A 26,103-nucleotide genomic window follows, 5' to 3' on the forward strand; every position below is an offset into this window, starting at 1 on the left:
TCCCTCCAAAGATTTTCTATTGAGTTCAGGTCTGGAGACTGGCCAGGCCACTCCAGGACCTTGAAATGCTTGTTACAGAGCCCCTCCTTAGTTGCCCTGGCAGTGTGTTTGGGGTCATTGTCATGCTGGAAGACCCAGGCACAACCCATCTTCAATGCTCTTACTGAAGGAAGGAGGTTGTTTGCCAAAATCTTGCAATACATGACCCCATCCATCCTCCCTTCAATACGGTGCAGTCATCCTGTCCACTTTGCAGAAGAGCACCCCCAGAGTATGATGTTTCCACCCCCATGCTTCACGGTTGGAATGGTTTTCTTCGGGTGGTTCTCATCCTCTAAACATGGTAAGTGGAGTTGATTCCAAAAAGCTCTATTCTGGACTCATCTGACCACACGACCTTCTCCCATGCATCCTCTGGATCATCCAAATGGTCACTGGTGAACTTCAAACGGGCCTGGACATGTGCTGGCTTGAGCAGGGGGACCTTGCTGCCCTGCAGGATTTTAAACCATGACAGCACCATGGGTTGCTAATGCAATCTTTGTGACTGTGGTCCCAGCTCTCTTCAGGTCATTGACCAGGTCCTCTTGTGTAGTTCTGAGCTTTCTCAGAATCATCCTTACCCAACAAAGTGAGATATTGCATGGAATCCCAGACCGAGGGAGACTGACAGTCATCTTGTGTTTCTTCCACTTTCTAATAAATAATCATAACAGTGGCTGTCTTCTACCAAGCTGCTTGCCTGTTGTCCTGTAGTCCATCCCAGCCTTCTGCAGGTCTAGAGTTTTGTCCCTGGTGTCCTTAGACAGCTCTTTTTTCTTAGCTATGGTGTACAGGTTGGAGTGTGATTGACTGAGTGTGTGAACAGGTGTCTTTTATACAGGTAACAAGTTCAAACCGGTGCAATTAATACAGGTAAAGAGTGCAGAATAAGATGGCTTTTTAAAGAAAAATTAACAGGTCTGTGAGAGCCAGAATTCTTGCTGGTTGGTAGGTGTTCAAATACTTATTTTATGCAATAAAATGCAAATTAATTATTTAAAAACCATACAATTTGATTTTCTGGATTTTCTTTTTAGATTCTGTCTCTCACAGTTGAAGTGTACCTACGATAAAAATTACAGACCTCTCTATTCGTTGTAGCTGGGAAAACCTGCAAAACTGAGAGGGGGTCAAATAATTATTTTCCCCACTGTATTTACATTATATCTTAATCAAACATGCCCCAATCACTCTCATATTTGAAAGTGAGGTGCAGACTGGCACTCACAAATGTTGCCCAAAATGACCGATATTCCCCCTCGACTAACTCGGGCGAATATCGGTCATTTTGGGCAACTGGGCATTGACGTTGGGCCTCTGAAAATGCATACTGCATGACAAGTGCATGTTATTGTATTATTATATCTCAATCAAAAGTCCCTTAATCATTCTCATTTGTGACAATAAGGTGCAAACTGACACTCTCAATGAACAGATTAAGATTGAGCCGCATCTGATGATCCATATTGCAGATTTAGCAGATATTTGATTCTTTTTAAGAATGAAAAGCCATTTTTTTCTAACAGGACTTTTTTAACAGAAATTTTCTTCCAAGGTAAAAATTTGTGTAATTGGAAAGTAGTGTCTTTGGAGGTTTGCATTTTGCAAGTACAGTGCTCTTGTTTTGTAATTAGCTCAATCATTTAACCAAGGTTGATCAAAATGTGATCAATACTCGTACTTTGGTCACACAGTAGAAGAGCACACAAGAAGGAAAACAATTCTGTGGATGTAATCAATCATTTATTTTCTATACCCACATATTCCAATTAATGGTCACAGGGGAGCTGGAGCCTATGCCAGCAGTCATAGGGCAATCAGCAGGGTACACCCTGGACAGGCTGCTAGCCTATTGTAGGGTCACATATAGACAGACAAACAAATTCACACATACAGACAATTTTAACTTTTCAATTCACCTAACATGCAAGTGTTTGGGGGAAGCAGAGGGACGCAGGGGGAACCCACGCAATCACAGGGCGAACATATAAACTCCACACAGAAAGGACCAGGTGGAAAGCAATCCCAGGACCTTCTCAACAACAGTAACTACTAAGCTACTGTGCCACCCTGGATGGGTGGCAATGGCACAAAATTTTGTGTTTCTCTTGAGGCAAAGTTGGAAACATTATGTGGTATTTGTGAGTATTAATGGAAGCCTATTATTAAGCCTCATGCCATAAACTAAAACAAAATAGGAACTCATCATCAAAATTCTCAGTGTAGAGAATGCTGAAGAGGTGGCAAGAGTACAGGCGACATGATGACTTTAGAAAAATGACACAGTTCAGGATGTATGTAGCAGAGGCACTGCAAGGGAAGCTCAGCTTCCCCTAAAATGTCAAGACAAGTTCATTCAGAATCAGATACTTATCACAAATTGACTGACTCTATTTTGTTAACTTCTCATAAATCTTTTTCTCATACGGTCTGTGGTCAATGCATTTGCCCGTAGAAGCTGAGTGTCCATTAACTTCAATGGGACTGCCTGGAAAGGTTTTTTTCATTGCCTCTAAACTCAACGGTCATTGGATAAATGCCACGGCCCCCGGACACCGAGCATCTCTAGGGGTGAATGGAGCTGTGGGCATGCCTAGACGCTGGATCACCGCATAATGATTGGAAGATCAGTCGAAAGGCTGAATCCCGTTTTGATTGACAGCTATTTTGAGATATAGGCATGTGAGAATTAATTTGCACATTTTTGCGTATTTATGGATTTTTAAATTTATGCCAAAGTGTTTTGTGTGTGCTATAAATCAGTCTGTTTTAAAGGCGCACATTAGATATCATATATTTATACAGTGCTACCAAACTAAAAAAAAAAAAAAGTACCACAGCCAAACAAAATGAGTTAAAATCTGTGGTAAGACAATAGAAACAAACAAAACTGGTGATTTGGATGCTGGGAACATTCACAGATCACAGGCATCAGGTACTGACCGGATTAGATGTTGTGCGAGAAGATCCAGGTGAGTTACTCTCTGCTTCATTCTTCAGTAAGTTAGTGTTTAAGGTTGTTGCACATTAATTAACGTCCCAGTTCACAACACAACATCAAAGCATTCATGATTGTAAGTCTATCCAGGCACATGTGGTAATAATTAGTGGTCACTGATGAATTTGTTGATGAAAATTAGTGAACCACTGAATTAATATGAAGCAATGGTTCAGTGTTTTGAAGCTTTTGATACAATTAGATATGGTGACATCTGCTAGCCAATCTTTAACATAACATTTGCATGGAACAATAAAGGGCAACCTGTCATGAAACAACCAGGCTCTGTTATGTATGTTCAGTAATAAAGGTTCTATGTGCTCCTTGAAATTTTTGACAATATATTAATTTAAAAAAATTAATAATATACTTGTGTTATCATGTTATCATGTGCCATCATAAAATACTGTATGTAACAGAGACATAATTGTGAAATGCTTGTGGAACTAGGGACTGTTATGAACATTTTACATATTTGAATTTACATATGAATAAATTGACCAATTTTATGATGTAAGCCAACAATGAGCTGGATGTCCTGGTCCTGGATGAGACCCACCCATGCAGACATGGTCCATCCCTACCTCTTCAAATTAGCCATCTATCTGCAGCAACCAGGTGGAATGTGGGTGTCCACCAGCCACTGGATCCTTAACACTGAGACACCTGTGTGCTGGATCATGGTCAGGGAAATGCGCCACATGGTTAAAATATGGTAGCTGACTTTTCCTTATAATGCAAGTGATACTCCTCAACTTCATCTCCCTAAGTAAGTGTTACTTTGGCACAAAGTCATACCAAAGGTATCCAACGATCCTCTGAAGAGACCTGTACCAAAGACATCTGGGTCTGACAATCAACCATAAAAAGCCAGAGAACAGTGTAGACAATCTGTTGAGAGTATGACCATGAGTTCTTGATGGAAATTCCACCTAGATTAACCATTCCAGTTGTGCAGGATATTGTAATCACTCCTCTCTCTGTGCGCGTGTGTGTGTGTGTGTGTGTTTTCCCGCACCATGGTGGAACATTACTTTGGCTACTGTCTCCAGATAATCCGGATAATAAAAATACTAGTCCAACAAAAAACACATTTACCATAAAATCTCCACAACCAATAGTAAGTCCCTTCAGCTGCTCCCTTGTTTTCACTCAGGGCCGCTACAGCAGATTCAAGATGGAGCTGCATGTTTATTTGACCGGATGCCCTTCCTGGCACACCCCCACATTATATGGAGAAATGTGGCAGGGGTGGGGTTTGAACCAGGAACCTTCTGCACTGAAACCAAGCACACTAACCACTTATCCACCACTCCAACATCACTACAACCAATTTGTCTAAAGGCTCATGATTCATACATTCATAATGATCAGTCAAATATTCATGATCGATTGGTATGAGCGACTTCATGATGAAATCACAAAGAAATCATAATTTGAAATTATGTAGATAAAAACACACCTTGTGCACACAATAAGCATCAGTCTGCTGGTGCATTTCATTAGCACCACACTGCTCTGACTAGAGATATAGTGTGGTGTAAAGAAAATAGAACATCAAAAACAGAACATCAAAAAAGGTCTAATATTTTTCAGGTCATCAAAAGTCACAGAATCCAAGGAAATGTTCAAGACTAAAATGATGAGGATTTTCTTTCAGAGCAGCCAAAACATCTAGCATTTCTAAGTCAACAGACAAGCAGCATGCCTTAAATGATGGGTACTCCCTCAGTGATGACAAGGTCTGGGCCTCGCAAGAAGTGCCAAGCTTTGGATGGACGGGTCTACGGCGGGTTTATGGTTTTAATTAAAACATCATGCAATGTTTCATGAAAGTGGAAACAAAAACGTCCTCCAGTGGATGCCAGACAGTCTCGTCAATGTGACCTGATATGTTTCTTAAATGGTAAATCTGGAAATCTGCTGCCACAACAAAGATAAAGCCACATTTCTTCATTCTTTTGTTTCCTCATACTGCTGATATGACTTCACAGTGAGACAAACATTGAGTCGGGGTTTTATTGTCCATATTTGCAAAATTAAGTTTATATGTGGTTTTCATTGTTTGTGACAAGGAATTTGAGGAATCACTTGGTGGAATAAGTTGTGCTCATTGTGGAAGGTCAGACTATGTGTCTGCGTGTATGGATGCTTATGTCTGTGTGTGTGTCTGTGTGTGTTTATGAAAGATCGCAGCATTTACAACACAATGACAGGACCTGAGAGAAATTGTGTTGCTCTCAGGTCATGTTTAACAAATGTTCTTTGTATAATGTCCTTGAACTCAATTTTTTTGTGATTTGCTAATATACAATTCTGTGGAATCCTAGAGTTATAATAAATGTAGCGTTTCATGCCCCCCCCCCCCCCCCCCCCACTTTTATTGGTATGTCAACACAACATCAGTTCCAACAAAAGTGAATATGCAGCTATATTTTTTAAAATTACATAATAATAATAATAATAATAATAATAATTTTTGTAAGTGTATAGGCCAGTAGAATACCACAAAATAGTTGTAAATTATCATGCAATATTTAAATTATTGCAAAACACAGTTACTCATACTTTAAGTCGCGTTGTTGCTAAAATAGTACTGGAGGAATTATACTGTGGTGCATCTTACGTATACAGTAAAACTTGCATATAATGGATTCAGGTGGACCTGCTAATTTTGTCCATTATAATCTAAATCCATATAAAATTAACAAAATCCATTATATTGTTATTATTATTGTTTATTGTCATGGAAACATCACATACACTTTGTTTGTAAAAAGACCAAACAAAGAATCCATTTCCTTCATCGCCTGCAGTCTTTTGGGGTCTCTCATCAGGTGCTGTTGCTGTTTTTCACTTCCATCATCCTCAGTGTTCTGCAGTATTGTAACGCTGTGTGGTTCAGTTGTCTGTCCGTCACTGCTAAATCTGGGCTTAGACAACTGCTTAAAATCTGCTCTAAGATAGTGGGACAGTCTCTGGATGGTCAGTATGAAGCTGCATATCACAACAACATGATGCGGTTAGCAAAGAACATCGCCTCTGACCCCAGCCATGTCCTAAATTCTGAATATGTGCTCTTACCATCAGGGCGACGCTATTGTGTGCCGCGCTATAACAAAGTCAGGCTTAAGAACTCATTTATACATCAGTCTATCTTGAAACTAAATGAGGAGCTTAGTTCATAGAGTCAGAGTGTGAAGGCAAATGGATGATTGTTTATTGTTGTTTTCTTTGTGTGATGTAATTGTTTTAATGTATGATGTCTATTGTCCTTGTGTTATACGGAGCTGTTGAACATGCGAAACAAATTTCAGATCCATGATCTGACAATAAAGTTCATATCTATCTATCTGTCTATCTATATGACTGAAATGGTCAAAATCTGTTATACGTATAAGACGGACAAAATCTATTATATGTATGTAATGGGCTGGTTACAGCCAAGACGCACCAAACAATCTATGGGGAATAACTTGCTCCAATTAGGCTTACATACTTCCTTGATTAAAAGCCTGACTTTGAATAGGAATCCGTCTCATTTACTGACTGGGTCAAAACTTCATCTGATAAGCGCTGGACAAGAATACATTTAGTCGAGTCACCCTTTTTTCTAAGTTATCTGCGGCATGGTACCTTAACCTACAGCCTGATTTATGCTTCTCCAGCTCCGTAATTCCATGGTCATGCAATGACGTTTCCGACTCTGTGTTGTGAAGTTGGTCATATATGTGGACTTTTCTGCCAAAAGTATTTGATCCATGATCAAAATGGAATCGGCAGGCGCACTGCAAATTAAAATATGATGGGAGAGGAAGGAGTGAAAACGTAAAAGTGACAAAACACAGCCTTTTGTGATCTCAGTCATTTAGCAGGTGCATGTCACAGGAAGGGTTCACAGCCAAGCAGAGGGCTCTGATCTAAAGTGATTTGATTTGTCACAGCTCAAAACTTTTCAATCACTCCTCATACATACTGTAACTAATGGTATTGACAGGTCAGTGACATTAGCTATTCTGTTACTGTCACAGTTATTCAGGCTATATGCTATCATGGTTTTTAATCCCAGCACTCAAGGCTCCCATTATTAGATGCATCATCCAGTCCATCAAAATATCCATTAATTGATCCCCCAAACCAAGGTTACCTAGGTTGTTGGCCTAAGCTTGCTTGGTAACACTGATATATTCAGGCAGTTCAATTATTTTTCCATTTATAGGTTAGCTAGATTTTAGGTGGAATCAGGCACTGACTGCCAAAAATGTCAACATCCACAGTCCACTCCACCTGAGCTTCAAACCCACTTTTCAGAAAACCTGTGGTTGACATCAAAGAGGGTTTGTCCATTATTTGTACAGTCTGTGTTTTTTTTAACAGTCTGTGTGCAAAACATTTGGTTAAGGGTGAATTAAAACTCATCTTTATTCATGCTTAAACAAGGGGGAAGCATCAGCTTTCAATTTTCCTCAGTGTTCATTTAAATGACAATGATCAAGCAGATCTTAGGTGCTTTTACAGATCGAGACCAACATCAACATTTCCTTGAAAACCAAAGTCTGATCATTGCACAGAGATTATTTTGGTTTGCTAAAAGTGATATCAGTTGTATTTTTGTCCTGTCATTAGCACAACCATGTGTCTACTGTGTTTCTCTCCCCCAACGGTCAAATATCATCAGAGGAGCAAACAGCTGGATGTTACAGTGAACTACACCCTACCCCTTTTCGGACATGTTTTTGTTGTTGTCTTTACTGATCTATCTTGTAATTGTTGTTGTATCAAATGTTCGAAATAAACAGTTTTCATTCATTCATTCATTCATTCATTCATTCATTCATTCATTCAACTGGTCAGCACACCAACACGCACGGTGGTGGATTTGTTGGACAGCAACTTCTCAGGCTGCTAACTCAATCTGTAACAATAGACAGCAACAGCTCAAGCTCACTGTGGAGCTGGGATCACAGGAAAGTCTAATGTTAGTTTGATGACTTGGCTAAACAATATGTACTTCCTACCCCCGTAGTTGGGCCTCACCTTGAATGCACTTCTCTGTTGGTTTCCCAGCTCTTAGGTGCCTTTATTAACATTAATCACCCCTCCCTTTAACTTAATTGGGGGGCTCTTAATGTAAGTGTATTTTAATGGAATACTTCAGAAGCAACTCCCCCAGTTTCATCAACTCTTTCCAGCATGGCCCCCATTAAAAACAAGCTTTTGCTTAGGGTGGGGGAACCCTCAGACGGCCAGATGAGTAAGGGAGCTTTTGCTAATCAGTTTCACCTGCCAAAACGAAACCCTGTACTGCCAACTGGTGTTTATAAGTGCTTTTTATATGGTACACATGGCTCTGATTATAAAACATTAAGCTACAATTTTACATTATGGGTACTTAGCCGTTGTTTTGGGGCAATTTGGGCCCCTCCCTTGTGGCATGTTACTCAATGGGCCCGTGATGTCACAGAGGTTAAGCGCACTCTGCATCCGAGTCAGTTTAAATGAGTTTCCCTTGTAATTCTAATTCACACAAACAGCCTTTAATCAAAGACAGCATTTTGGAGGCTGAAAGTTAATCCACCTTTGAGAATGAAAACAAGTGGGACAGCACAAAACACTGAACAAGATGATGCCGTAGAGATTTGGCTGTGCATGCTGCTTTTGAAAGTGTCTGTAAATATGCTGGAAATAAAGTAGGATTAGATTGGACTTGTTTGTTTAGGTTGACTGTCTGGGTTTTATTAAGCATGACGTCTGTACTTTGTCTTATCAGAAATGATTCTGCATGAGTTATACTAAACACACAGGGCAGCTGTACTCTATATGTAGTTTAACAATTTACAGAGTCAATGTAAATGGAAATAAAAATTACAAAGTAGAAAACAGAGGTTTGGAAACTCTTACTGCTCTTAAAGTAAAAAATGTGTTCCCTTTCGATTTTCCACAAAAATGGCAAAATTGACTTTTTGTTGAAATGAAGTTATTATAAAGTACCAATATTTCTGTGATACAGTATACTGAAAAATAAAAAGAAAATTTTATTGCTGTCAAAATATTTATTTTCGATTCCATGGCAAATATGCACTCACCGGACACTTTATTAGGTACACCTACTCACTTACTTGCTAACACAAAGAGATAATTAGTGAATCACATGGCAGCAATTCAATGCATTTAGGCATCTAGTCAGTGAAGACGACTTGCTGAAGTTCAAACCGAGCATCGGAATAGGAAGAAAGTGGATTTAAGTGATTTTGAACATCGCACGGTTGTTGGTGCCAGATGAGCTGGTCTGAGTATTTCTGAAACTGGTAATCTACTGTGACTTTCACGCAAAACCATTTGCAGAGAATGGTCCAAAACAGAAACACGATACAGTGAGTGGTAGTTGAGAGTGGGCAAAAATTCCTTGCTGGTGTCAGAGGACAGTGGAGAATAGGCAGACTGGTTAAATGGAGTTTTGAGTTTTAACTTGCACTTGCAGATGTAGTGACGAACTGTGTTAGCTGACAATAGTTTTCTGAAGTGCTCCTGAGCCCATGCGATAAGATCCTTTACACAATGATGTCAGTTTTTAATGCAGTGCTGCCTGAGGGATCAAAGGTCACAGGCATTCAGTGTTGGTTTTAAACAAGTAGCTTACGTGTGTAGAAAGTTCTCCAGAGTTTCTGAATCTTCTGATTATGGACTGTAGATGATGGAATCCCTAAATTCTGTGCAATTGAATGCTGAGAGACATTGTTCTTAAACTGTTGGACTATTTTTTCACGTAGTTGTTCACCAAGTGGTGATCCTCTCCCCATCTTTGCTTGTGAATGGCTGAGCCTTTTGAGGATGCTCCTTTTATACCTAATCATGACACTCACAAATAGTGTCCTCAGTTCCCAAATGCTTACTGAGTGTTGTTAGAAGGAAAGATGATGAAACACAGTGGTAAACATATCACTGTCCCAGCTTTTTTGAAATGTGTTGCAGGCATCCATTTCAAAATGAGCAAATATTTGCACAAAACAATAAAGTTTATCAGTTTGAACATTAAATATCTTGTCTTTGTGGTGTATTCAAATGAACAGAATTGGGTTGTATGCCACAAAGAATTAAGGCAGTTCTGAAGGCACAAGGGGGTCCAACCCAGGCCTAGCAAGGTGTACCTAATAAAGTGGCTGGTGAGTGCACAAAGTTTGCACCATGAGATCTTACAGATAACACAATGATCGATATAACACACGATCAGCTAGGTAGGGAGATGCCAGTCCATGAACAATTTTATAGGCTAGTAGCAGATCCTTAAAATCAGATCTCACAAAGACAGGAAGCCAGTGAAGAGATGCCAAAATGGGTGTAATGTGGTCAAACTTTCTGTTTTGTGTCAAAAGTCTTCTTGTATTCTGCCCCGGTCCTATGGAATGCTCTCCCTGCATTAGTGAGGCAGTTGGACGCTGTTGAGATTTATAAGTCGCGACTGAAGAAGCATTTGTTTTCTATTTTATATGAGTAACATATTGTTTTACTATGCTTTTTATTCCTTTTGCTTTTTTACTTTTTTATTATGCTTTAAATCTTTTAATTACACTCTTTGATCTTTGGGTTTAATTTGTTGTTGTTTTCTGTGAAGTGCCTTGAGGCAACGCTGTCATGATTTGGCGCTCTATAAGTTCAGTAAATTGAATTGAACTGAAATTGAAAAGTCTGGCAGCAGCATTTTGAATCAATTGGAGACCCCTAATGCTGGACTGCAGTAAACCAGAAAATAGTACACTTCAATAATCCAATCTAGAAGAGACAAATGCATGAAGTTAACAATGTTTACCTATAACTGTGTGTGTTGTCTTACCTGTCCAGCAGATATCCAGCAAACCATTCATGTGAAACCTGACTGTATTTTATTTGGAGTTTTTCCCAGCAAGATCTTTGGTGGCTTATGTTTATTAGCTTCATCTAGCACATGTAGTGTGCCAACAGTATGCCATTTGAGGGTCAGAAAATCCTCCACATCAGCCATGGCATTGCCATAGACGTGTCTCATAACATCTTGTTGCTGTATTTTAACACATATGGGTCGTAATTGCAAATTATTTCCAGACAAGGCGATTTTGATCATTTTACTAAAATAAGCTGGTTAATCTTTAATTTTAATATTCAGGAACATTACAGCGGTGCCAAAGAAAATCCTTTTTATGACTTAAATCGTAAAAACTCCAAAGGAACTATGCCTTTAATCATTATTTTTTATTGAAATTCTGGACACAAATGCAGAGAACACTGTGTACACATTGTAAGAATGATTCAGTCCTTTGATATTCCAATAAGTCTGACTCAGGACAGACCTCCAGGACATTGTATGCTATTAGGTCCTTCTGATAAATTGTCTATAAGCAAAACTTGATGAACAATTTGCTTGAAGGAATGCATATTTTAACTGAGAACAAAACCTTCACTTTCGCTCATGTGAATGAACAGCACCTTCCAAATTCTAGTGTTCAGCCCGACAGCATTGTTTCTGCACTGGAGGTAATAGTTTCAGCCCAGTTACTCTGTCAGTGGACAGAATAACAATTATGTACGCAGTGGTGGGCACAGTTCAGCTAATCTGATAGCAGATAATTATCGAAGCTAATGTTTTTGTTAGCGGATTAGCTTTTCAGATAAGATTTAAAACCATCATAGGACCAATTATCAACTGGCTGTCGCTTGCTGATGACATCACTATTAAGCGCAAAAGTGACTGGCCAGTCGATGCAGGGAGCATTGTGGGTAGTGTAGTTCAGGTTCACTTTGGACGTTACAGTGTTTCCGTGCCTTGGAAATCTGCTGCAAAACCCATCACACACTGTGCAAAAATAATTATTTGAATATCTAAAGGACACTGAATTACTTCACTGCTTCTAAACAAATGACTATTGCTGCCAGGAGTTAAGGTTTTGTAAAATCTCAGCGATCACTCACCAGCCCGATAGGTGGCAGTAAATGCACCAGCTGGTGCAGAAGAAGTGTTATTGTCCACTCGACACAAAAACAAAACACACACATTTTAACATTATTTTATTTTAATTCTTTGTGGGTGACGGTATCACCAAGACTCGGTGGGAGAGAGGAGCTCTCACGGCACAGCTGTGTACAGACTGGGACGTTTCTTTACTGTTTAGACCATTTTGGATAATCTCAGGATGATTATTTTTTCAGATTAATCCCACTGAAACTAACAGGTAAGAATTTATATTTACTATGTGTATTTTACTCTGCCAATCAATGCATTAATTTACGTATTTCAGTTGTTTAAGCTGCAGGGTTGAAAGCGTGTGAAAAAAGCGGCAGCTTTTAGCTTGTAAATTATGCTGTATCTAATACTGAGATAAACTGTGACTTCTAATACTGTGTTTTACTGCATTTGAACATTGATGAGAGTATTTGGGGTTTTATTTTTTTATTTATTCATTTTTCGTGCGTTCATGTTTGTTTGTGATCCTTGAATTTACCCAGCAGCCCCTGCGGTGCTTAAAGTGAAACTGGTTTATCAGAAGTCGACAGTCTAATCTGATGTGGCCGCGTCTGAATCAATACTAATTGTTATCGGTTATCTGCAATAAAGATAATTTTTTTTAGCAGCTTATCGGTTTATCGTCATAAAAGATAACTTTTCATTTATCTGATTAATGGTTATTGAAGCTAAGTTTTTGGTTAGCTGTGCCTACCACTGTATGTATGGATTTTAATGAAATAGTGGAGACACAGGTTTTTGATTAAGGACAAGCTGTGTTGATTTTGAGTGGGATCTTAAACTGGGTGTGGGTTCAGGGACTTTTTAAATAAAACATTATGTGGCGTATCCCATTGATTACCATGTTTCTTAGTATGGGGAAATAACGCCCCAAAGATCCTGTTATACCATTGGTGACTCTTAACTAGAATAAGCTGGTTTAGAAAATGGATGGATGGACAGATAAATGAATATAATATGTGCATCAGTTTTTATTATTTCACCTAAGTTTGGTTATGATCATGGTAATGGTAATGTTAATTGTAACAGTAATGATAACGTAACGCTAACATAACAGTGCCTCAAGATAACTGTCATCTATCTTGAGAACTACAGATCATTAAGGTACCAAATGAAATGTAGTGAAATTTACTATGAAATGAAATATATCACACATATATGGCTGTCACTGACATAAATTTGAATTGATGTGTAATGTAACAGATAGAACTGTATTCCATTAAAAATTCAATTGATCATTGTGTGTCAGGGTGCCAGTTAGTCCTAATTCCATAAATTACATCATTACGTTAAATATGGCACGCAGCTTGTTAAACTCAGACAGTTCTTAGAGATTTAATGGGTGATTAAGTATCAAAATTAAGTTGATCTTGGTTGGCATTGATGTTTTTTAAGGGTATCCCAATCTAAGAGGCTGAAAAAAAATTGTTTCATTCAATTTTTGTTTTTTTTTTACTATTATCATACACCATCCTGGTTTGTATGATACTAGTTGGGGGGTGGTTTGAAGAAGGCTTTTAGCACATGGGCTTGAGTTCTGATCATGATAAATGTACCTGGGCCCAAGTTCATCCTCACACCTCCAGGTGAATTCCCCAAAGCTCTCATAGCGCTGGTTGTAGTGGTAGAGCACACGGTGCAGTGTGGGAGCACCCAGGTCCATCAGAGTGTTGTAGGCAGTCTGCTGTTCTTTCCCACTGGTGTAGCCGTTGAACAGATTATAGATTTTATCAGCTATTTCTGGAAAAAAAAAAGGGCAACAACATTCAGCAACAATGGGCAAGTTCATGCAGACCATCAAACAACAGTTTTTGGAACATTTATAACAGAACACCTGCTTGTTTGGGATGTTGGCAACCAACACACAGCTAAAGGCTGATCTTAACATCTGCATGTCTACATAATTCTGGGTAATTATATAAGACATGGGTTTTCTGACACACTGGCGTGCATACTTACCAAGCCGCAACAGTGCGTCATGTCTGCAACAGGTCGAACAAACAACTGCAGTCAGTGGACAGGCTTGAACCACAACATAAGATGTAGGAGCTCAATGTTTTTGTTAATCATTGAGAAACGCAGCTGATCTTTACCGCACAGGAAGGCCAGATAATTGCTTTCATTTATCAAAGATTATCCTGTCATGACTGCTGACACTGCTAACCAAGGCTAACAGGACTCCTCTGGTGTACTTCGTGGTCCAAGGGTTAAACAGAAAAGTGCAGGCCATGTATTATATTAAATACTTGTCTTTTATATTAATTAATTGGATTTTTGTTTTTTTTTGTGAGATTTTGTTGTATTTTTTCTGAGATTGTTGAGCCCTCTCTACCCAGTAGTTGCTGTTTTATTGTGTATATGATGTGTATGTTGGCTTTATTTGTGCTAATGGATGTTATACCTTTAGAAATCATTCTAATTTTTATAGCTTTGTAAGAGAATGTACAGCATGCTGTAAATTATAACCTGAAAGTGCTCAACTACTTATTATTTATTATTATTACTGGTGGTAGCAATAACAGTAGGAGTAGTAATAATAACAACATTTGTAGTAATAATAGTATTACTAGCATGTGACTACCCAAACTGGCCATGTAGTAAAGGCAAACAGCCACACACCTGTTTCTGAACATTGCTTCAATTCAATTGACTTTATTTTATTTATATACTGCCAAATCACAATAATGCTACCTCAAGGGGCTTCACATGAGTAAGGTGTAACCTTATCAACCCCTCTGAGCAAGCACACATGCAACAGTGGTAAGACAAAACTCCATCTGATGGTATTGAGGAAGAAACCTCTGGCAGACGAGACCCAGAGGGTGACCCACTGCTTAGGCCATTCTAACAGTTACAAGGTTAACTGCATGTCCAGGTTGGTTAAGTCAAGCCGGACATGCAGTGGCACCAAAATAAAAATCAGCCCTTAATTAGACTATGATTGCTACCTCGGTGCTCTTAACCAAAGTGGTTAAAGCGCAAATCTTTTTTCAAAGAAATCTCACAAATGTCTTTTTATGCTACATTTCTTTTTGTATTTCATTGTGCCCCCAACTTTGTGGCATGACTCTTCTGAGTAGGATTTGCCATCGCTCCCATCCCTTCAGCAACATCAAGAAATCAGTTTTTCAGATTGACCTGTTGTCCATGGATTACTAGAATTTTTGACATTTCATAATGATTGATTTCACTAACCTACAAAAGATATGTTCCACTTGCAATTAACTCCTGACTGTTTTTAAGCAACAACAATGAAATCACAAAAACAAAGGTGAAAGTGCACCTGAAATGAAAAATGGAGCCATAAAAATGGGTATAAAATACACCATGAAGTGATAATTATTCAGTGGTTTGGCTAATTTCAATAATGTCCCTGCCTTACAGTCATCACTGATCATGTACAACACAACACTGTTGTATAATATTTCAGGAAAGTGTCCTCAAGGATGGAAGTATCAAAAATTACCTGATAAAAATTGAGGTGATTAAAAAACATGTGAATTGAAAAAAAGAAGTGAGAAATACTGTCCCATATTAATTTTTTTGTCAATACCTGACATTTATTGTTAACATGCTATATATATATATATATATACACACACAGTGGTATGTAAAAGTTTGGGCACCCCTGATGATTTTCATGATTTTTCTTTATAAATCATTGGTTGTTTGGATCAGCAATTTCAGTTAAATATATCATATGGCAGACAAACACAGTGATATCTGAGACGTGAAATTAAGTTTATAGAATTTACAGAAAGTGTGCAATAATTCTTCAAACAAAATTTGGGCACCCCAACAGAAAAAAATACATCAATATTTAGTAGATCCTCTTTTTGTAGAAATAACAGCCTCTATGCATTTCCTATAGCTTCCAATGAGAGTCTGGATTCTGGTTGTAGGTATTTTAGACCATTCTTCTTTACAAAACATCTCAGGTTTGTTGGTTTCCGAGCATGGACAGTCCGCTTAAAATCACACCACAGATTTTCAATAATAGCCAGGTCTGGGGACTGAGATGGTCATTCAGAACATTGTACTTGTTCCTCTGCATGAATGCCTTAGTAGATTTTGAGCAGTATTTCGGGTTGTTGTCTTGTTGAAATATCCAGCCCTGGCACAACTTCAACTATGTCACTGATTCTTGAACATTGTTCTCAAGAATCTGCTGACATTGACTGGAATCCATGTGACCCTCAACTTTAATAAGATTCCCAGTACCTGCACTGGCCACACAGCCCCACAGCATGATGCAGCCACCTCCAAATTTTACTGTAGGTAGCAAGTGTTTTTCTTGGAATGCTGTGTTCTTTTTCAGCCATGCATACCACCCCTTGTTATGTCCAAATAACTCAATTTATAGTTTCATCAGTCCACAGCACCTTATTCCAAAATGAAGCTGGCTTGTCCAAATGTGCTTTAGCATACCTCAAGTGACTCTGTTTGGGGCGTGTATGTAGAAAAGGCTTCCTCTGCATTCCTCTGCAGATGCTGCATTGCCATCCAGCATCTCCTTGTGCAAAGTGTGCTGTATAGTTGAGCAATGCACAGAGACACTATTTGCAGCAAGATCATGTTGTAGGTCTTTGGAGCAGGTCTGTGGGTTGACTATGACTGTTCTCACCATCCTTCACTTCAGCTTATCTGAGATTTTTCTTGGCCTGCCACTCCAGGCCTTAACTAGTACTGTGCCTGTGGTCTTCCATTTCCTAACTATGTTCCTCACAGTGAAAACTGACAGCTGAAATCTCTGAGATAACTTTTTGTTTCCTTCCCCTAAACCATGATGTTGAATAATCTTTGTTTTCAGGGCATTTGAGAGTTGTTTAGAGGCTCCCATGTTGCCACTTATTACAAGAGATGCAAAGAGGGGAAATATTTGCAAATGGCCACCTTAAATACCCTTTCTCATGATTCTCACCTGTGTAAGGAGGTCAAGGGTCAATGAGCTTACCAAACCAATATTGTGTTCCAATAATTAGTGCTAAATATATTCAAATCAATAAAATGACAAGGGTGCCCAAATTTATGCACCTGCCTAATTTTGTTTAAATAATTATTGCATACTTTCTGTAAATATTAGAAACTTCATTTCACTTCACAAATATCAGTGTGTTTGTCTGCTATATAATATATTTAACTGAAATTTCTGATCCAGACAACCAATGATTTAGGAAAATCATGAAAATTATTATCTGAAATTTTCATCTTAGGTGCATGTCCACTGTGAGAGACATAATCTAAAAAAAAATCCAGAAATCACAATGTATGATTTTTTTAATAATTTATTTGTATGTTACTGCTGCAAATAAGTATTTGAACCCCTACCAACCAGCAAGCATTCTGGCTCACAAGACCTGTTAATTTTTCCTTTAGAAGCCCTCTTATTCTGCACTCTTTACCTGTATTAATTGCACCTGTTTGAATCTTGTTACCTGTATAAAAGACACCTGTTCACACACTCAATAAATCACACTCCAACCTGTCCACTATAGCCAAGACCAAAGAGCTGTCTAAGGACATCAGGGACAAAACTGTAGACCTGCACAAGGCTGGGATGGACTACAGGACAACAGGCAAGCAGCTTGGTAGAAGACAACAACTGTTATGATTATTTATTAGAAAGTGGAAGAAACACAAGATGACTGTCATTCTCCCTCGGTCTGGGATTCCATGCAAGATCTCACTTTGTGGAGTAAGGATGATTCTGAGAAAGCTCAGAACCACACAGGAGGACCTGGTCAATGACCTGAAGAGAGCTGGGACCACAGTCACAAAGATTACATTAGTAACACATGATGCTGTCATGGTTTAAAATCCTGCAGGGCAGCAAGGTCCCCCTGCTCAAGCCAGCACATGTCCAGGCCCATTTGAAGTTCACCAGTAACCATCTGGATGATCCAGAGGATGCATGGGAGAAGGTCATGTGGTCAGATGAGTCCAGAATAGAGCTTTTTGGAATCAACTCCACTTACCATGTTTAGAGGATGAGAACAACCCCAAGAAAACCATCCCAACCGTGAAGCATGGGGGTGGAAACATCATACTCTGGGGGTGCTCTTCTGCAAAGGGGACAGGACGACTGCACTGTATTGAAGGGAGGATGGATGGGGTCATGTATTGCAAGATTTTGACAAACAACCTCCTTCCCCCAGTAAGAGCATTGAAGATGGGTCATGGCTGGGTCTTCCAGCATGACAATGACCCTGAAAGATCTAGAGAAGATCTGTATGGAGGAGTGGACCAAAATCCCTGCTGCAGTGTGTGAAAACTTCGTGAAAAACTACAGGAAACATTTGACCTCTGTAATTGCAAACAAAGGCTACTGTTCCAAATATTAACATTGATTTTTACAGGTGTTCAAATTCTTATTTGCAGCAGTAACATACAAATAAATTATTTAAAAAATCATACATTGTGATTTCCGGATTTTTTTTTTAGATTATGTCTCTCACAGTGGACATGCACCTAAGACGAAAATTTCAGACCCCTCCATGATTTCTAAGTGGGAGAACTTGCAAAATCGCAGGGTGTTCAAATACTTATTTTCCTCATTGTGTGTGTGTGTGTGTGTGTGTGTGTATATATATATATATATATATATATATATATATATATAAATAAATAACTGGCAGACTCGACGTTTTCTCATGACGCACTTTTGACATAATCATGTGGACTGCTGAGGTGAAATGTTTTTTGTTGTTGTTTTGATTTTTTGTTGTTGTTTTGATTGGGCAGAAGTAACAAAAATTACTTTCTGTAAACAATAAGTGTGAACAGCATATTGTCAAATGATGACAGCATTTATTACTCTATTTTGCACTTCACATGTGATTTCATCACTTTTTAATTAATGTTTTACTTCCACACTGTGTTGATATGGCAAATATCAATTTTGTGTTCTAAATGATTAATGATTCATGTAAAATAACTAAATTAATCAAAAGGTGTGATCATTTATCATATTTTTTATTTCACATCCATTTGCTACCATTTTATTTTTCAATTTTCGTGCATGCTCATAGCATCAATTTTTATCATTTAATTTACTTGAACCCCTCATAGTTTATCTACTGACTTGTCAATGAATTAATGAGAGAACAACACATTCCTGACCCTGTGAAGTCTGATGTGAATTTCAGGTTCTTTCAAGCCCACTGGTCACAACCAGTAGGGACTAGTTCCTGGATCCAAGCACTTAGGTACTTCGCATCATGTCCTTGCAAAATTGCCCAGTGTAAAATGTATGTCATGTCAATTTCCTCAGGTCTTGGAAACTGAAACTGCTTTGTGAGTCATTTTCAGATTTTAATTTAAATTTTCTGAATGACTTTATTCCATCCATTGTTTCTCACCTTGTGCTTTCACATCATCCACAGTTGGGCAGGGCGTTTTGATGGTGACCTCGCTGGGACTGGAACGACGCCCTGTGTTGTCCACTGTCCATAATCGGAACCTGCACAAACACACATAGAAATGTCAAAGACAAATCACTAACTGGAATGTCGATCAGTGGACAGACGCTGATGAATCTCTGCTAGCAACTCCTACAGCTGTTCATTTGATTAAAATGTTTCCCTCGTTGGACCACATTATCAGTACAAGACTTTCACTGGTGCTACTTGTATAAAGCCAATAAACAACCTATTACCTAAAACTAATAAGGTGTCATTACCATTTGACTGGATGAATATCTCCACCTAGTGATCAAAACACAAACTGCATCCACCTGCAGAATCAAACAATGAGGCATCTATCTGCACATTAACCAAAATAAAACATGGCTCCATCTTATGCAGACAAAGTGATGTGAGAGATGTGATACAGAGTACTGCAAACACTGCAACATTTCCAACTGTTCAAAGAAAAAAACTGTTTGTACTGCTGCAGAGTTCTGTGTCTTCTCACACCAAGTGCTTGAGTTGAATTTTTTTTTTTTTTTCTCTCTCAATACAAAGCCAGCAACTCAAGATTTGGAAGTGCTCTGTCTGCATAGAATGTACAAGGAGTGAGCGGTGGCCTGAACATAAAAAGGAGACATCAGCCTGAAAAGATGAATGAGTTGCCAGATTGGATAGAAGGAGCAGGAGCTCTCCCGATGATGGGTTTGAAAGAGTGTATACGAGTACTGCTCACTCAGCCCATATACAGCAGAACAGGCTGGAGAAGCTCTAGCTTCCATTCTCCCTTCCATTTATTCTTCTCGTTTTGTGTTTACTTACATTTCCCTTCCCTCTGCAGGGAAATCTTGATTTCCCTTCCCTCCCTTTCCCTTCCAACTGTTTTTGGGTTGTCACTTTCACACATTTCTGCAGTTTGAATCAGTTTCCACAAGAAGCAGTTGCGCTAAAGAATTTTGGAAGTAGCTACAATCTGGCAGTGAAACAGTTTGTAATGAAACAATCAAGAAGTGCTTGAAGTGTACTTCAAGCTTTAAGTCAGCAGTTATCAATCAATCAATCAATTTTATTTATATAGCGCCAAATCACAACAAACAGTTGCCCCAAGGCGCTTTATATTGTAAGGCAAGGCCATACAATAATTACGTAAAAACCCCAACGGTCAAAATGACCCCCTGTGAGCAAGCACTTGGCAACAGTGGGAAGGAAAAACTGCTGGGACTGGTTGGGGCTGAGGGAGAGAACCAGGAAAAAGACATACTGTGGAGGGGAGCAGAGATCAATCACTAATGATTAAATGCAGAGTGGTGCATACAGAGCAAAAGGAGAAAGAAGTCTAAGTCTAAGTCTATAGCAGCATAACTAAGGGATGGTTCAGGGTCACCTGATCCAGCCCTATAAGCTTTAGCAAAAAGGAAAGTTTTAAGCCTAATCTTAAAAGTAGAGAGGGTGTCTGTCTCCCTGATCTGAATTGGGAGCTGGTTCCACAGGAGAGGAGCCTGAAAGCTGAAGGCTCTGCCTCCCATTCTACTTTTACAAACCCTAGGAACTACAAGTAAGCCTGCAGTCTGAGAGCGAAGCGCTCTATTGGGTGATATGGTACTATGAGGTCCCTAAGATAAGATGGGACCTGATTATTCAAAACCTTATAAGTAAGAAGAAGAATTTTAAATTCTATTCTAGAATTAACAGGAAGCCAATGAAGAGAGGCCAATATGGGTGAGATATGCTCTCTCCTTCTAGTCCCCGTTAGTACTCTAGCTGCAGCATTTTGAATTAACTGAAGGCTTTTCAGAGAACCTTTAGGACAACCTGATAATAATGAATTACAATAGTCCAGCCTAGAGGAAATAAATGCATGAATTAGTTTTTCAGCATCACTCTGAGACAAGACCTTTCTAATTTTAGAGATATTGCGTAAATGCAAAAAAGCAGTCCTACATATTTGTTTAATATGCGCTTTGAATGACATATCCTGATCAAAAATGACTCCAAGATTTCTCACAGTATTACTAGAGGTCAGGGTAATGCCATCCAGAGTAAGGCTCTGGTTAGACACCATGTTTCTAAGATTTGTGGGGCCAAGTACAATAACTTCAGTTTTATCTGAGTTTAAAAGCAGGAAATTAGAGGTCATCCATGTCTTTATGTCTGTAAGACAATCCTGCAGTTTAGCTAATTGGTGTGTGTCCTCTGGCTTCATGGATAGATAAAGCTGGGTATCATCTGCGTAACAATGAAAATTTAAGCAATGCCATCTGCCTAAGGGAAGCATGTATAAAGTGAATAAAATTGGTCCTAGCACAGAACCTTGTGGAACTCCATAATTAACCTTAATCTGTGAAGAAGATTCCCCATTTACATGAACAAATTGTAATCTATTAGATAAATATGATTCAAACCACAGCAGCGCAGTGCCTTTAATACCTATGGCATGCTCTAATCTCTGTAATAAAATTTTATGGTCAACAGTATCAAAAGCAGCACTGAGGTCTAACAGAACAAGCACAGAGATGAGTCCACTGTCTGAGGCCATAAGAAGATCATTTGTAACCTTCACTAATGCTGTTTCTGTACTATGATGAATTCTAAAACCTGACTGAAACTCTTCAAATAGACCATTCCTCTGCAGATGATCAGTTAGCTGTTTTACAACTACCCTATCAAGAATTTTTGAGAGAAAAGGAAGGTTGGAGATTGGCCTATAATTAGCTAAGATAGCTGGGTCAAGTGATGGCTTTTTAAGTAATGGTTTAATTACTGCCACCTTAAAAGCCTGTGGTACATAGCCAACTAATAAAGATAGATTGATCATATTTAAGATCGAAGCATTAAATAATGGTAGGGCTTCCTTGAGCAGCCTAGTAGGAATGGGGTCTAATAGACATGTTGATGGTTTGGATGAAGTAACTAATGAAAATAACTCAGACAGAACAATCGGAGAGAAAGAGTCTAACCAAATACCGGCATCACTGAAAGCAGCCAAAGATAATGATACGTCTTTGGGATGGTTATGAGTAATTTTTTTCTCTAATAGTTAAAATTTTATTAGCAAAGAAAGTCATGAAGTCATTACTAGTTAACGTTAAAGGAATACTCGGCTCAATAGAGCTCTGACTCTTTGTCAGCCTGGCTACAGTGCTGAAAAGAAACCTGGGGTTGTTCTTATTTTCTTCAATTAGTGATGAGTAGTAAGATGTCCTATCTTTACGGAGGGCTTTTTTTATAGAGCAACAGACTCTTTTTCCAGGCTAAGTGAAGATCTTCTAAATTAGTGAGACGCCATTTCCTCTCCAACTTACGGGTTATCTGCTTTAAGCTGCGAGTTTGTGAGTTATACCACGGAGTCAGGCACTTCTGATTTAAAGCTCTCTTTTTCAGAGGAGCTACAGCATCCAAAGTTGTCTTCAATGAGGATGTAAAACTACTGACGAGATACTCTATCTCACTTACAGAGTTTAGGTAGCTACTCTGCACTGTGTTGGTATATGGCATTAGAGAACATAAAGAAGGAATCATATCCTTAAACCTAGTTACAGCGCTTTCTGAAAGACTTCTAGTGTAATGAAACTTATTCCCCACTGCTGGGTAGTCCATCAGAGTAAATGTAAATGTTATTAAGAAATGATCAGACAGAAGGGAGTTTTCAGGGAATACTGTTAAGTCTTCAATTTCCATACCATAAGTCAGAACAAGATCTAAGATATGATTAAAGTGGTGGGTGGACTCATTTACATTTTGAGCAAAGCCAATTGAGTCTAATAATAGATTAAATGCAGTGTTGAGGCTGTCATTCTCAGCATCTGTGTGGATGTTAAAATCGCCCACTATAATTATCTTATCTGAGCTAAGCACTAAGTCAGACAAAAGGTCTGAAAATTCACAGAGAAACTCACAGTAACGACCAGGTGGACGATAGATAATAACAAATAAAACTGTTTTTTGGGACTTCCAATTTGGATGGACAAGACTAAGAGTCAAGCTTTCAAATGAATTAAAGCTCTGTCTGGGTTTTTGATTAATTAATAAGCTGGAATGGAAGATTGCTGCTAATCCTCCGCCTCGGCCCGTGCTACGAGCATTCTGGCAGTTAGTGTGACTCGGGGGTGTTGACTCATTTAAACTAACATATTCATCCTGCTGTAACCAGGTTTCTGTAAGGCAGAATAAATCAATATGTTGATCCATTATTATATCATTTACTAACAGGGACTTAGAAGAGAGAGACCTAATGTTTAATAGACCACATTTAACTGTTTTAGTCTGTGGTGCAGTTGAAGGTGCTATATTATTTTTCCTTTTTGAATTTTTATGCTTAAATAGATTTTTACTGGTTATTGGTGGTCTGGGAGCAGACACCGTCTCTACGGGGATGGGGTAATGAGGGGATGGCAGGGGGAGAGAAGCTGCAGAGAGGTGTGTAAGACTACAACTCTGCTTCCTGGTCCCAACCCTGGATAGTCACGGTTTGGAGGATTTAAGAAAATTGGCCAGATTTCTAGAAATGAGAGCTGCTCCATCCAAAGTGGGATGGATGACGTCTCTCCTAACAAGACCAGGTTTTCCCCAGAAGCTTTGCCAATTATCTATGAAGTCCACCTCATTTTTTGGACACCACTCAGACAGCCAGCAATTCAAGGAGAACATGCGGCTAATTATGACAAAAATATTTCATCAACCATTTAGAAATTGCAGCCACTTTTAATACAGTGTACTTGTAATAAGTAATTGCACTATTTATGCTTTATTGTTAAAACAAAACATCACTTTTACAGATAGTTTTCTTTAAACAAGTCAGAGGATGGATACATGAACATTTACAAGTCACTATGCATGTCTTGGCAGACATTTACATCAGTTAAAAATACAAACACTTCAATTTCAAGTCAAAATCAATTTACCCCCATTTGTTTCCAGTGTGCAGTTGAGCAACTTGCATGGCAGGACACTGATGCGTGTGTGTGTGTGTGTGTGTGTGTGTAGGTTATGCTTTCATCTCTATTTGTCTGTTTGTGAATAGCCTGGAGCCCACAATTTTTCATATATCATTATATCATTATCCTCATAGTCAAGAATTGATTTAATTTTCAAGGTCAAAGGGCAAAGTGAGAAAAATTGGAAAAATCCCCACCTTTAACGATGAATGAATTTTCAAAAATTCACAACTCTGCAAACTCATACCAAAGATAACCAATGTTCTGTAAAAATGATCTGAAAAAGAATTCAGTAACTGAAAAAGTTGGAAAAAACAAACAAAAACAAAAACCTGACAACACCACAAAAATCTTTCATTCAAGTGCATGAACTAAATACATACTCCTGAAATATGATCACATCCAATTTATCTTATGAAAAGTCACTTCTAAAATTTTTGTGGAATTAGAAACTAGTGTTGGCGGAGGTTTGCGTTCTACGAGCGAGGTGCTCTACTTTTATAGTGTACTTTAAATTATTATGGAATACAAATAATGAGACGTCATCTCCAACTTTTTTTTTTTTTTTTGTGTACTCAAAAGAAAGACTAAACTTACATGTAGGTGGTATCAGGCTCCAGACATCGAATAATCATGCTGATAGAAGAGGACAGGAGGTTGGGGATGTCTCCTAACATCACACATGGAGACCTAGCACCAGACAAGATGTCGTCCACAAAACTCAAAAGCGTTTCTGTTCAAGAACAGCAAAGAGAAAAGCAACATTGTTAAAAAGGTGCATCATGTACATTTTGAGAAAATTAAACTTTTGGTGTATTAATCTACAACTCCAAATCATAAAAAAAAAAAAAAAGTTGGGACAGTACAGAAAATGCAAAAATAAAAAAGAAAAAAAAGAAAAAAAAAGCTCAGCAGGCATTCTTACACTTACTTACAGATATTTTAGGTTTTGTGTGGTAAACATCTTTTAATACATCCACTCCTGCATTTCAGGTTTGCAATATATTCAAAAGAAAGTTGGCATGGGGGCAATTTAGGGCTTATAATGAGGTAAAAATAAATAATTAAATTATGTTATTTCCAACAGGTGACAGAAATTATGATTTGGTACAAAAGCATTATCTATGAAAGTCTGAGTCTTGGAGGAACAAAAATGGGTAGAAGATCTTCAGTTTGTCAAAAGTTAGAAAAAGTTATTGGAATGTTTCAAAAACGTTTTTCTAAAGTTGTAAAGAAAGATTGTAAGGGATTTGTATATTTCTCCCTCTATAGTACATAACTTCATGAAACAATTCAAGGAATCATCAAGTGTCAAGCAAGGCAAGGAGGTGAGGCCATAAGTATAAGCATAAGGTGAACACCTGTGATCTCCGATCCCACAGACGACACTCCAACAAACAAACGACATTACAACAAAAAAATTGATGTTGAACATCAATAGCTGATATAATCACATGGGTAATGGATTCTTTCCGGAACCCTTTGTCAAACACTGCAATATGAAGTTACCCTCACAAATGCCACTTTACTGTGCAAAAAAGAAGCCTTATATTAACATTGTCACATTAAAGAGTGGAAATGTCTATTGTATTCAGAAGAATCTATATTCCAAATCTTTTTTTGGATGAAATGGACACTGTGTGCTCCAGATCAAAAATGAAAAGGACCATCCAGACAGCAGCAAGGCCAAAAGCCAGGGTCTGTCATTGTATGTACTGTATTACCTTTGCC

General features: G+C 38.5%; 1 protein-coding gene across 1 annotated transcript in view; it reads right to left on the reverse strand.

The window, feature by feature from the left end:
• The window catches only part of astn1 (astrotactin 1), a 1,400,536-nt gene that overhangs the window by 41,121 nt on the left and 1,333,312 nt on the right, over positions 1-26,103 (reverse strand). The window contains exons 21-23 of the mRNA XM_034183391.1: positions 24,970-25,105; positions 19,394-19,494; positions 13,592-13,775 (exon numbers count right to left, since the gene is read on the reverse strand). Coding sequence (XP_034039282.1) covers positions 13,592-13,775; positions 19,394-19,494; positions 24,970-25,105 — 421 coding nt within the window. The remainder of the gene's footprint in view (positions 1-13,591; positions 13,776-19,393; positions 19,495-24,969; positions 25,106-26,103) is intronic.

The sequence above is a fragment of the Thalassophryne amazonica genome, chromosome 12 (assembly GCF_902500255.1).
Source record: "Thalassophryne amazonica chromosome 12, fThaAma1.1, whole genome shotgun sequence".
NCBI lineage: Eukaryota > Metazoa > Chordata > Actinopteri > Batrachoidiformes > Batrachoididae > Thalassophryne > Thalassophryne amazonica.